Source organism: Piliocolobus tephrosceles, chromosome 4 (assembly GCF_002776525.5).
Source record: "Piliocolobus tephrosceles isolate RC106 chromosome 4, ASM277652v3, whole genome shotgun sequence".
NCBI classification, from domain to species: Eukaryota; Metazoa; Chordata; class Mammalia; order Primates; family Cercopithecidae; genus Piliocolobus; species Piliocolobus tephrosceles.
In genome coordinates this window covers 161,595,271-161,609,152 of record NC_045437.1, presented here as the reverse complement: position 1 = coordinate 161,609,152, position 13,882 = coordinate 161,595,271, and the positions used below count along the sequence as shown (strand labels likewise).

Sequence of the window (13,882 nt, the reverse complement as noted above, 5' to 3'; positions counted from 1 at the left end):
CCCTGCAAGATAGGCTCAGACTGGCTGAGTCCCTGGATCAGCTGTCACAGGTCCTCTCAAGGCACTCTTCTGAGCACAACTTTCTTTTTTCGGGTTCCAATAACCTCTGCCTCTTTTTTTTTGGCCCAGGGGTAGTACAGCTCCAGCACACAGCACTATGTCTCCTGGCTTTTGTATACGCTGCTCACACGTGTATAGACAGTCCTTTTGTTAGACCCTCCTTGAATTGTCCTCTTTGAAACGTGCCATCTCTTTCCTACTCAGACTCTGAGTGATAGCAGACAATCTCCATTTCCTCCACATAACATATGATGTTGATGCCCACAGAATGCCGAATGCTCATGATTAATGGCCTATTCTCTATTACTCATGCTCTTCTGTTTCAAAGAAATCAGCTGGGTTTTCTTAACCTTTTAATGCCAGGTGTATTTGTTATTGACATAGGTAATTTGATAGAATATCAACTAAGCTAATGAAATATAAAGGAGAACATTTTTTTTCTTTAATAAAAATGAAGTTGAATACTTTGGTGTTGTGGGAAGTCAGGGACCCCAAACAGAGGGACCAGCTGAAGCCATGGCAGAAGAACATACATTGTGAAGATCTCATGGACATTTATTAGTTCCCCAAATTAATACTTTTATAATTTCTTATGCCTGTCTTTACTGCAGTCTCTGAACATAAATTGTGAAGATTTCATGGACACTTATCACTTCTGCAATCAATACTCTTATGATTTCCTATGCCTGTCTTTACTTTAATCTCTTCATCCTGTCATCTTCATAAGCTGAGGATGTATGTCGCCTCAAGACCCTGTGATGATTGCGTTAACTGCACAAATTGCTTAAACAATATGAAATCTGGTCACCTTGAAAAAAGAACAGGATAACAGCGACGTTCAGGGAACAAGGGAGATAACCATTAGGTATGGCCGCCTGAGAGCTGGGCGGAACAGAGCCATATTTCTCTTCTTTCAAAAGCAAATAGGAGAACTATTGCTGAATTCTTTTTCTTGGCAAGGAACATCCCTGAGAAAGAGAATGTGTTCCTAGGGGGAGGTCACTAAAATGGCCACTCTGGGGACGTCTGTCTTTTACGATTGCAGATAAGGGATGAAATGAGCCCCAGTCTCCTGTAGTGCACCCAGGCCTATTAGGACAAGGAAATTCCCATCTAATAAATTTTGGTCAGACCGGTTGTCTGCTCTCAAACCTTGTCTCCTGATAAGATGTTATCAATGACAATGTGTGCCTGAAACTTCATTAGCAGTTTTAATTTTGCCCTGGTCCTGTGATCTCACTCTGCCTCCACTTGCCTTGTAATTATTTTATTACCTTGTGAAGCATGTGATCTCTATGACCCACACCCTATTTGTACACTCCCTCCCCTTTTGAAAATCTTTAATAAAAACATGCTGGTTTTGCGGCTTGGGGGACATCATGGAACCTATCAACATGTGCTGTCTCCCCTGGACACCCAGCTTTAAAAATTCCTCTCTTTGTACTCTTTCCTTTTATTTCTCAGACCAGCCGACACTTAGGGAAATAGAAAAGAACCCAAGTTGAATTATCCGGGGTGGGTTCCCCCGATACTTTGGAAAGACTCAATGAAAGTCTTAAGTCCTTTCTGCCCCACAACAGTCATAAATTGGTGTGAGTGAGACAAAATAACAAATTGAATAAGAAAAATAAATTGTAAAACGGTAGAAGGATTCTGTACTGAGAATGCTCCGCGTTGGAAATTTTATTTAGGTAATGCTTACTTGGTATACTTTACGCAAAAAAATAGCAAAGAGAAACATGGAAAACATTCTCTTAACATACACATATTCATAAGAAAAAGCCCTTTTCCTTCATTCAAAGAGTGACAAACAAATGTGCACTTTCAATTTTAAATTAAAATATAAAATGTTGAAAGTACATATTTGTAATTTTTGTTTCCCTGATCGAACAGACTTTTTTTTGGATGACGTAAACAATTCTACATCCTACATCATTGGACAAAGGCCAAGTGCTGTGTGATTAAGAAGCACATTATCGAGAGGATGGCATCATTTTAATAAAATGTATATTCCAAAGCTCCATAATAAAGACACTTACTGATAATGAGTGACTTGTAGGAAACAGTAGTTGATTAGCCCCCAAATCACCAGACATAGAGATGCCCGTCCTTACCTATACAAGATGTTCCACTGATGTCTGTGGTGTAGCCAACCTTGCAGAAGCATCGGAATGAGCCCATGGTGTTGATGCACTGACCATTGGTGCAGAGGTTTGGCATTACCTTACATTCATCAATATCTGTGGACCAAAAAAACAAAAACAATCAGGAGTTAACATATATACAAGGGTAAAACTGGTTAGAATTGAAGAGAAATTAAGAAATGGAGATAAGATAACTGCAAACATTTGCAATAGCACTGGAACACCTGTTCATCATTCAGGTGAACAGCAACATGGATGTGACAGAAAAATAATCTCAAGTGATGGGAAGAGATAAAGGAAGGTTCTGGTGAAAGCCCTGTTTAAGACTACCCGTTTTGCAATCTAAGCATGAATTATTCTGGGGGGAATCTAGAAAGCTACCCCTTCAAAGTCCAACTAGTTTGGAATTTGTGATAATTTCCCTTGGATTGGCCTCAAATTCACATTTGCAATAGACTCTGAAGAAAAGTTTTGTGAAGAAAGGCTTTGGTTAGCAAAGTTGTCATGCACAAGGTTAGGAATTCATACAGTAAATGGAGGAAAGTCGTATTTTTTTAGGACATTAATATATCGGTTGTACAAGAAATGGAAAGGACTAATCAGTTATGAGACTTGCTAGTCTGTAAAGACACTGCAGATAGAATAAGTCCCTGTGTACATTCAAATAAGCAATATTTATTTAAATAAGGCAAGTATAGTTTGGGGGTTATAAGCATGGCCTTTCGGTCAGACAGATGTGTTCCATTCCTGGGTCCATACCTTAAAAAGTGTGTGATCTTGGGAAAATTACTTAATGTTACCTTAGCTTTGTGCTTCATTTTCCTCATCTGTTAAAATGGGAGTAATACATTCTACCCCTTAGGTCTGATAGGAAGATTAACTCTTAAAATCTTTAAAGCATTAGCAAAGATTATTCTTTCTATATACATATATATGCAAACACACATCAAATATAAATATCAAAGTATAAACATTTTAGCTATTCTTTTTACTGTATCAATTTTTCACTTTTACTTCACATTTATCTGAATTCATAAAATTTAATGTGTTGATTATATGAATAAATTTCCTCAACTCCTTACCTCTTCCATCAGTTGTATATCCTGGGCCATGAGGACATATCTTTTTGTACTGGGCAGTTCCAGGAATTGGGCAAAGCTCACACTGGTGGCCCCAGCCTCGCCCACCATCACAGCAGCATTCTGACTTAGTGACGAGATTGCGACTGCTGGATGCCATCTGACATATTGTCTGCAATACCTCTGCAAAGCAGAGTCCCTGTCGATTGTCTGAAACGGCAAAGTAGAAAGAGTTAAGGATGCGGAACTGACATTTCATTATCCTGGCTTTCAAATTAAGCAGGGCAGTCAAGAATTTCCTCCTTAGGAATAATTAAGACAGCTTAATGATTACAAAGTTTTGCTGGTAGTTAAGTTCATAACATATTCTTTCACTACAGACTACAGTTTATTAAATTTGACAAAAAGTGATACTATAATTTAGAAATAGATAAATGTTTCCCTCTAATTCATTGCCAACTAAATGATAGTGAACTACCATTTCTGTAGAATAGAAGGGAAAGGAAAATCAAATTAAATTATTTTCCTTTAAATAAGCAAATGAGTGCCAGGATTAGTTTCTGGAAAGCAAATTCTAGACTACATTTTACGAGCTTAGTACTTATTCAATCTGATATCTCATATTTTCTACATCTGAGAGACTGTTCAAACACTTGGACTGAGTAGATTTTTTAAAAATATAATTTTTTTTTCAGATATAAAAGTCAATTAAATCTTTAATATAGTTTTATAAATAATCCTAGCAAAACTGTTAATAACATGAACGGAAAATTACTCTATATGTAGGTTACTTTTCCTATTTCCTAAAAGACTGAAGTTAGTCAAGGTAGAGATTGGAGATAACAAAAAACAAAAAAATGTTTTCTTGATCAAAAATTTCTTAGAATTTGAAGCATATGACATCGTTCAGAAAAAAATCTGATATAGTTGAAATACTCCTAAATCAAGTGATGAGTCAGTTTACTGCTCTTATTTCTTTGTTTACCTTGAATTTTACTATAGCACACTTTTTACAGCTGCCATAATTAACTACAATGATTTATAATGCATGCATTTTAGCATTAAAATACAATATAATGTCTGAGACTTGTATTTCCCATAAAAAAGTTTTGTAAAACATTTTTTCTGTACCACAATATAAAAATTAACCTTCCCTGCATTTTTGAAATATGGCATTTATTTTGCATTAATTGTGGCAGAATTTACCTCATATTGCAAATATTTTCTTTGGGAATTAAGTCATCCTCTGATGTAAGTTTTATTGAAGCCCAATTTTCCAAAGAGCTTAATTAATCTTAATCTTACAAAGACTATTTAAGATTGTTATTTACATTACACACAGATGTGCATATAACACACACACGTACAAATATATCATTTTAATAGCTGTGCACCTTTAGGAAGAAGCATGTGGATTATTGAGATTGGGGGATTTGTTTAGCAGACAAGAATATATAAGTGGAGCTCTTCTGTGATGACATCACGAACAGATGTTTTATCTACCAAGTATAATATATTTGGATGTCAACTTACCAAGGCACTCAGTGCCTGAAGAACTTGACTGGAATCCTTCATTACACTCGCACCTATAGCTTCCAATAATGTTAACACAACGTCCATTTTCACAGATTCCTGGCTTGGTCCTGCATTCATTTTCATCTTTAGGAAAACAAACAATATGAATAATGAGAAAACTGTAAAATTATAATTTACACGCTATCTTCTAATGGGTTATATCTTATTTAACACTTCTTTGCCAAAATACTAATATGATGAGATTAAAAATGGTAATGTGTGAATATTAATTTATTTTTAGCTTTACTTCATCCTTCTAGGTGGGTTCTTTCTTAAGATAACGTTTTCTTCTTCTTTCTTTTCTTTATCCTCTGCAGATGAGGGATGGTGTTAATATATAGAATTGGAAATTGGCCTCCAAAAGGGATAGAATTGCCCTGAGACATGAGGCAAGGATAGGAACTCTGGGGAAAAGAATTCCGTTTCTGTGATATTAGAGAAAGGGTGGGGAGAGGGGTGGTGGATGTTGGGTAGGGATGATGAGTAGAGAAAAAGCCACACAGGCCAGGAATAAAGGACAAGCTCCTAAATTGGTTTTAAGTAAAATCACAGGAACAACTGTGGTCTGTGAGGGTAGTTAATGGGATAGGAAATTTAAGTAATACTGCTCTTTTGGTTGGCGATAAATAAACCTACTTCAACAAAATTGTTTTTATTAAAATTCTCTATATCCTTACTTTTTGTGCTTTTTTGATATTTTGTAAGTTTTGTTTGAGGTTTTTTCAAAGCTATGTTGTTAGGAACGTAAGAGAGCACATGACAATTACGTCTTTTTGATAATTTGCTCCTTTCATGTTTATACTTAAATACTTTTTAAATTTACTGCCACTTATATTTGCATGCACTTTGCCTTTATTAGCATTTGCCTTGAATATTTTTATTTTCAACCTATCTCAGATTTCAATTTTGGTACTACAATTCTATTAAAGAGAACCTAGCTGAATTTTAAAAAACACATTTATCTTTTAGCCAGCAATGTAAACCACTTACGTCTGTCATGATTACTGATGTGTTTAGAGTTTTCCCTGCCATTTTATATTGGTTTATATTTGTTGTGTGATTGTCCTCTTCCTATGCCCTCCTTTTCCCTCTGAGCTCATATTTGGAAGTTACAGTCTTCTTTCTGTTCTTACAGTGGGAACCACTGAACAACTTCAATACACATTCTTAATGAATAATTTTCTATCAATGCCAAGAAGTATCTGTTTTGAAAGCTCTGGGCCACAGTAAGCACCTTTGCATAAATTTCCTTACCTCTGCTCTCTCCCTGAACCACCTGCCATGTTGATGCTATCTGGAAGTTTTGGTTTGTTAGATTTTTAGTGTGCCATCAGTGTCTGTTTAAATTAATGAGGCTTACTGGTTTCTTGGCTGACCATTGTTCCACTTACATTATTTCTTCCTCTTGAATTAATTTAAAAAATTAGCATATGTAGTTCAGTAATTATTTAAGAGGGGTATACATATTCTAAAACAGATTTCCAACCATGTCTTCTTTTGTTTTCATACTTGATTTGAGTATAGAATTTTAGTTCAAAATTGTTTTCCCTTAGAATGCTTTCAAAATAATTGCTCCTTTATTTATTTATTTATTTATTTTTTAACCCAGTGTTTCTGTTCAGTTTTAGGAAACCTGGTTTTTCTCTCTGGAAGTTTTAAGGATTTTCATTTTCTTCTTAGTGTTTTGAAATTCACCATGATGTGCCTCCTGCGATTTATTTTCCTCTTTTAGAAAAAAACCACTTACTTCAGAAATTTAAAGGTACACACGAAAGTAATGAGTTATGAATGAAAAAGTTTTTTAGTTTATTATTTCTAGAATCTGAGGGTGCAAGGTCTGTTGCCTTGATCTAATCCTATCCTTAACGTAAGTCACCCTGATTTTGAATTATATTTGATTTGTCTGAATTTTTTTTTTTCAAAAAGGGCTCTTGAACTAAAAGCATTCTTGGAAGAACTCAGGATATACTGCCTGAGTTCTTCCAAGTTTGATTATGTATAATAAAGCTTCTGCTGTAGTACATAATTTGTGCTTCAAATTCTTAGATTAAGTTTGCTTTATTGACATTGGCATTAAGAATTACTGAGAAGAGGTTGAAAAAAAAGGCCTGATTTTTTTTTTTTTTTCTGTTGAAATTTGTAACTTCAATAGGGTCTATCTTGGAGTGATGTTGCTCTACCTAAATAATGTTGATTTCCAGCATTATACTTCCTACCCTTTGACAATTTGTGGGCTGCGTCAGGATTGCCAATTACTGACCTTTCCACTGTCCATCGCTCTTGTCCAATGCGCCCCTACTTCTACCTACTCTATGTCCAATCCAGTGCAGCATGACAGGCTAGAGGAAAACAGGCCTCATTTTAATGAGACTCAAGACTCAAGAATCAAATCTCAAATGGGTACGTGATCCTCCCTCAACAATCCTGCTATGCTTCTTAGTATCTTCACGCTCCCATTTTCTAAAATGACACTACACACACTCAGACACATCAGACATCTCTCCCCTGTGAACCACCTGGCTGTACCCTCACTTTCAACCTTTTGTCCTCTTCCGACAGCTAAACTATCTTTGTTTTTTCTCTGAGGCCAGCTCTTATACTGGTACTCTAGATTGCCTTCCCAGATTTCACAATACTCCCTTTTCAAGGAATCATTCCCTCAGCATAAATTCTCTAGTAACTTTCGTCTTGAAACAATACAAAAAACTCTCTTATTCACCTATCACCCCTCTAGCTACTGCCATATGTATTCATTCCTTTTCAGAACAAAAATTCTGGAAGAATGATCTATGACGATAAATTCCGCTTCCTTATCACTGATTGTTTCCTTAATGTCGTGTGTTCCACTGAAACTTCCTGAAGAAGTCACCAAATCTAATTACAACTCTATGTTACTCTACATCTTAGTAGCATCATACAAAAATGGCCACTTTAGTTCTCAGGACACCACACGGACATGGAGAACTTCCTATCTTGCTGGCTACTCTTTCTTAGTCTCCTACTATTTTTAGTCACTTTAAATACTGGAACAACCAGAGTCCAGTCTCCTGGGAAGAAGCCCTGCTCCTTCTACTCTCCAGGATTTCTCTCTTGGTTTTCTCAGTCAATCTCATAATTTTTCAAACACTATTTGCTAGCAATTTACATCTATGGCTCATGAATATGTCTGCTGACTTGATATTCCCACTTGGAAAGCTAGTACGTATCTGACACTGAACACAACCAAAATAGATCTTTCATTCTTCTGTGTCCCCAACCAAATCTGTTTCTTACAATCTTTTCCGTATCAGCTAATAGTAGCATCAAGTAAATTATTATAATAAGCTAATTTACTATAGTTGCTCAAGCAAAAATCCTGGGACTTATCTTTTATACATATTCAATCAATCCATCAGCAATCCAATCTGTGATTATTTCCAACACATTTTCTGAATCTGTCCACTCCTTTTCCACACTACGGTGGCCCTAATCTGAGCCTCCTTTTTCTCTCACCTGGATGTTTAAGACGGTCACCTAAATGAAACTCTTGTTTCTGCTACCACCTCCTTAAAATCCATTACCTATAAGGCAGCCAGATATCTTTAAAAATGTAAAATAGAAAATAACAACAACTAATACTTAATTGAAATTTTACTCTATGCCAAGCACTGTACTAAGGGTTTCACGTGAATTTTTTAATTTAACCCTCCCAGTAATCCCATGAAATTGTGCTCAAAATTCCTATTTGTTTTTACATGAGGAATCTGAGGCACGTATTTAAGCCAACTTGCCCAGGGTCACAGAGCTAGCAGATACGAACCTAGATTGCTAACATTTATAGTCCATCCCCAGGGCTCATACTCCAAGTCACTCTGCCATAACACTTTGAGCATAAAACCAAATTCCTTTCCAAGGCATTTGCCTACCTTCAGACCCACTTCATGCCACTCTCCTGCACAAACTTCAGCTACACTGGTCTTGTGTAATTATTCATCTTTGAACAATTTTCTCCAGTTCAGCTACTCACTGAAAAATAGTGTAGCAGGTCACAGGTGCTACACTGGGCCTAATGTGTAGTTTCAATTCATATTTGTTGTATGAACACCCTCTCACCAAATCTGTCATGCTCTCTAACCTTGGGGCACTATGCTCGGGCTTCCAGGTAATTTAGGGAGTCATGTGTCTCTGATAAAGTTCTAAAAGCCTTAGAATCTCTGATAGTTGCTGCTTCTCCTCTTCCTGCCTCACCTCTGGCAGGTGCCATGTCTAGGAGACTAGTTTGTTGATAATTAAATAGCATCTCAGTATTTTCTCATTTGTGTCTACCTATCTTCACACTGCAGTGTAGAAATGGGTCTCTACAAAAACACTCCATACTTTTCTCATTTGTTTATGTCTGTGATCTTCTAATCAAAGATGGTTGGATAAACTTTCAAAAATTGGGACAGTCTGCCAAAGTCTAAAGAAGAAAATTTAATGATCTTGGTAAAACAATGTTCTACTTATCAGATTTCTTGATTCATTTATTTGTTTAAGAAATAATTACTGAGGCATAATATATTGCATAGTCAAGTTTCTGTCTCTGATTAGGTTTACGGTTTTCATTAAAGAGGTTTTAGATTTCCTGCATAACTTTAATTCCCTTAACTGTAATGCTTTTAGTTTCTGTTGCAATCGACTTTTTTGGCTAATTCTGTTTGGTTCCAATTTCATGCATTGGCATTTTTATTGATTGTTTTTGTGGCTTTATTTTTCATCCTGACTTTTGTAAATACTTTTTGTTTGTAATAATATTTTTGCTGTTTTTAAACTGTAATTGCCAGTTGTGAAAACATATTGTTTGCATGAAACTGTTCTACAAAGAGTATTGTGATGATCAAAAAAATTTTTCAGACAGACATTTCAGCTGTCAGCATGGTATAATGAAAAGCTTGAGGATCAGAAAAGTTTCAGAACCTGTATCTTTTGTAGTGCTGTTTAACAAAGAAAAGAATACAAGTGTAGAATTCTGCCCTGGGTCTTTTCTTTGAAAAAGTTCAGAGGATGATAGAATATTAGAACTAGAGCAGATACACCCTTCCCCAAAACACGCCACCACCACTCCTATAAATCATGCAGACTAGGTTTCTCACTGTATGCAGATGAAGTAACTGAAGAACAGGGAACTGAATCACTTTCAAGTCATCTAGATCATTTATGACAGATCCACAACCAGAAACCTGTGTTCTTAATCTGATCACAGTGCTTACTCCCTCCACCCCGAAAACACATCTTCAAATGTAATAAAGATAGTGTAATATAAAATTCAGCTAGTTATAAAAATAAGAAATTTATATGCCTAAAAATTAAAACACATTTCTAAGTATTTTAGCCAATCTCTGATTAAACAGCACATACATGCATTATTTTCATTCAAATAAATTAAAAGAGAAATACATGAAAAGAAATTTCATGTACAGTAAGAAGACAGGATGATTAACAATGCTGATTTCCCTTCTTCCATACATAGTTATTAGCATTTTGCCCTGTGCTAGACTTGGAGGAACACACGTTATCACTTAGGAGTTTAGGTTAATCTTCTGAGATAACAGATCTTGGAAGAATAGTGTTTTTGAAAGAATCACTGCATAACTACATCTATGTAGGTCTATTTTTAACTTTATTAAGTACTGTATTTGAATGAAATATCTAACGAAGAAAAGAAACTAAAAAATCCAATTATAATTTGTTGCATATATTATTTTTTATATGACACATGTAATTCAGAATAGTTCAGAAACTCACTCTTTTGTGAAAAAATTAAAACTGACAGATTTTAAATCTAAAGTCACCTCAGACTAGTTACTTCTAATCTCAATGTCTTCCCTAGCAGTAATTCCTTCTATGAATTAATAAAAGAACCACCCTAGTTTATCTTTTTAAATGTTTTTCTATATATTTACTTGGTTACATATGTGCCTACAGAACATATATAGTTTTATTTACAATTTTCTTTAAAATATGAAAAATCAAAAGGGCAGGTATTCTTGAGCAGGCATAAATGCCACAATCCGGAACCTATTATATTAGCAGAGACCCTGAGATGGAAGAAAGCTAGCTGTACCACTGCCTTAACACATCTGGAAAAATAGTTCGCTTGCAGTTAAGATGAGGTGGGAGTAGTGCCATTAAGTAGGCTGGAAGTGGAGGCATTACATAAGCAGACACCTTCCCTTACCACTTACCTACACAGCCTTCTCCATCAGGCCTTCGGGTCATTCCAGGAGGGCAGATGCACATGAAGGTGCCGATGAGATTCTTACACATCATGCCCCTAGATTCACAGTCATGTAACCCTTCAGCACATTCGTCCAGATCTAGAACAAAAAACAAAAATAGGAAATTATCTGGAGCAAGCTGTAGTTTAGTACTTTTAAGTCATAGGTGTGGTCTTCTGACACTTAACATGTAATCTTATGGTGGGACAGAGAAAGGAGAAGCCCAGCCATTGTCAGCTACTGGCTATATTCCAGATGAGTAAGATTCAGTACTGCTCATAGTGATAAGAAGTTCAGGGAAGGGCAATCTTTGCTTTATTAAGAATCCAAAAGTGTGATAATAGTGGGCTTCTCAACCCCTCTTATCTCTGACTTGATTTTACAAAAATACCATCATGTGTCTTGTTCTCTAGGTATGGAAATCCACTAGCAAAATGCTGTCATATGTATATTTCTGTAAAGCTCTAGAAGAAATTAGTTGAGAACTGTAAAATTATTAAAATGTATCTCCAGCATGACAAATAAGGTTCGAACTACTCCCATGTCTGTGGCCTTACCTTTGCACATCTTTTGATCTTCCCTGAGGGCATAGCCAATCGGGCACGTGCATTCATAGGACCCAAACGTGTTCATGCAGCGGAAAGCACACAGCAGTGGGTTCTGGGCACATTCGTTGATATCTGACCAAAGAAATGGATAGGCATGTGCTCAGCTTAGACTTCTAATTATTTATATAACTAAATGTTGATGTCATTTACTTGGCGGTCATACAGAAAGCAATAGAATAGTAGAACTTATTACACATCTGGTAAGTGGAATTCAGTACCTAACAAACTCATCTTTCAAAAATAACAGCTATAAACTCTGGGAAGAATATAAAAACTACCTGAAGTTTTTAGTGGTGAGCTGAAACTCAGAGCAAACAACCAGTAGGGAGTAATTTCACATCGATTTGGCTTCTTTCTTTCTGAAATTACCCTCCAGATGACCATGGCCTGGCAGTGCTGTCATCTGGTAGCTAACTCTCCAGTAGAAACTTTCTGAGATACCATCCAGAGGAACCAGGGGAGGGGATCTTAGGGCAACCAAGTCTGCTAAGGAGAGGGGAACCCTGGAAAGAAGAAGGCCAGGGAAGGAGAAACACTATGTGTTTTTCATCCAGTCAGCTCAAGTGGCATGACTGTACTATGCATGTGTGGGGCAAAATCAAGAATGCCAGTGAGTAAGTTTTAACAAACTGATAGATGAGTCATCGCCCTTCTCAAGCCTGAGAGTCTGCTATTGTGCCTACTAGAGATGACTGTCTGCTAAGACAAATACATCAATATTCTTCCGAGTAATAAAACTGATTTCGAAGCATATCTTTCACAATATCCAGAGTATAAATCCAACCGTGACTCCATTTCAAGGGAACAGACAATCAAGAGATGCTAATCCTGAGATGACCCAGATGCTGGAATGATCAGACAAGGGCTTTACAGCAGCTACTGTAACTGTACTAAAGGAAAACTAAAAACCAACCAACCAAACAAAAAACCCAAAAAACAAAAAAGCCCACCATATGCTCACCAGCAGAATATCAGAAACTATATAAATAAATATCGAGACATTAAAAACTTTCTATGTCAAGAAGAATTAATATTTAAGACATAGATCACTTGCCTTCACAATTCATCATGGGCCCTGGCTCAAAGCCTTCGTTGCAATTACATTCAAAACTCCCAATAACATTGGTGCATGTACCATTTCCACACGGATTGCCAATTGAACACTCATCGGTATCTGAAAACGAATAACAAGAAAGTGCCACAAAGACATTTTAGTTTAACAGGAGCATGCCCAGGAAGACCCACGCTTGGCCCTCACTCATTTCCAGGATCTGAGAAGGGCACATGTAACCCTGGCATCCCTTGGGCCTTGGCTGGCTGGCTGTCATACAGTGCAGAGGATCTGAAGGATCAGTGTTCAATGCTCTGGCCCCCAGGCAGCAATACTTGCCCTAAAGATGACAAATTCAGAAGAAGAATGTGGTCCTCTGCTTCAAAAGCAGGCACGGAAGAACACAGAGTAAAATGGATTTCATGTCCAATGAGAGATTTTGGCAATTGTAAGTCTCTAGGACACATAAGATTTTGTATGTTTGGCTGAAGACAGAGGTTGGTACCTCTCTCCATCTTCATGTAAATCAGGTCTGACTGGAAAATGTAAGACTGGTGAAGAAGGTGCCACTACTAGCTATTTATCCTGGATTTATAAATCCTAACATCACCCAGGGTGCCTGAGAGACCTTTTACTGAATATGAGAAATAAAATACAACTTTAAAATTCTATAATGTGGAGCCAACACTCACCCACACAGCGTACTCCAGTGTAGTCAAGGTTGTAGCCCATTGGACACTCACAGCGAAAAGATCCGTCGGTGTTGATACATTGACCATTTGAACAAATGCCCGGGCTCTCAAGACACTCATTGACATCTAAAACATAGAACTGCCCGTTAATTTCCTCATATAAAAAGATACGCCGGCTGGGCGTGGTGGCTCACGCCTGCAAATCCCAGCACTTTGGGAGGCCGAGGCAGGTGGATCACTTGAGGTCAGGAGCTCAAGACCAGCCTGGGCAACATGGCAAAACCCCATTTCTACTAAAAACACACAAAAAATTAGCCAGGTGTGGTGGCACACACCTGTAATCACAGCCACTTGGGGAGGCTGAGGCAGGAGAATCACTTGAACCTACGAAGTGGAGGTTGCAGTGAGCTAGATCACACCACTGCATTCCAGCCTGG

General features: G+C 37.1%; 1 protein-coding gene across 1 annotated transcript in view; it reads right to left on the bottom strand.

Moving 5' to 3' along the window:
• The window catches only part of FBN2 (fibrillin 2), a 270,107-nt gene that overhangs the window by 17,235 nt on the left and 238,990 nt on the right, over window positions 1-13,882 (bottom strand). The window contains exons 52-58 of the mRNA XM_023196889.3: window positions 13,446-13,571; window positions 12,757-12,876; window positions 11,652-11,774; window positions 11,062-11,193; window positions 4,817-4,942; window positions 3,287-3,493; window positions 2,175-2,300 (exon numbers count right to left, since the gene is read on the bottom strand). Of these exons, the coding sequence (XP_023052657.2) occupies window positions 2,175-2,300; window positions 3,287-3,493; window positions 4,817-4,942; window positions 11,062-11,193; window positions 11,652-11,774; window positions 12,757-12,876; window positions 13,446-13,571 (960 nt within the window). The remainder of the gene's footprint in view (window positions 1-2,174; window positions 2,301-3,286; window positions 3,494-4,816; window positions 4,943-11,061; window positions 11,194-11,651; window positions 11,775-12,756; window positions 12,877-13,445; window positions 13,572-13,882) is intronic.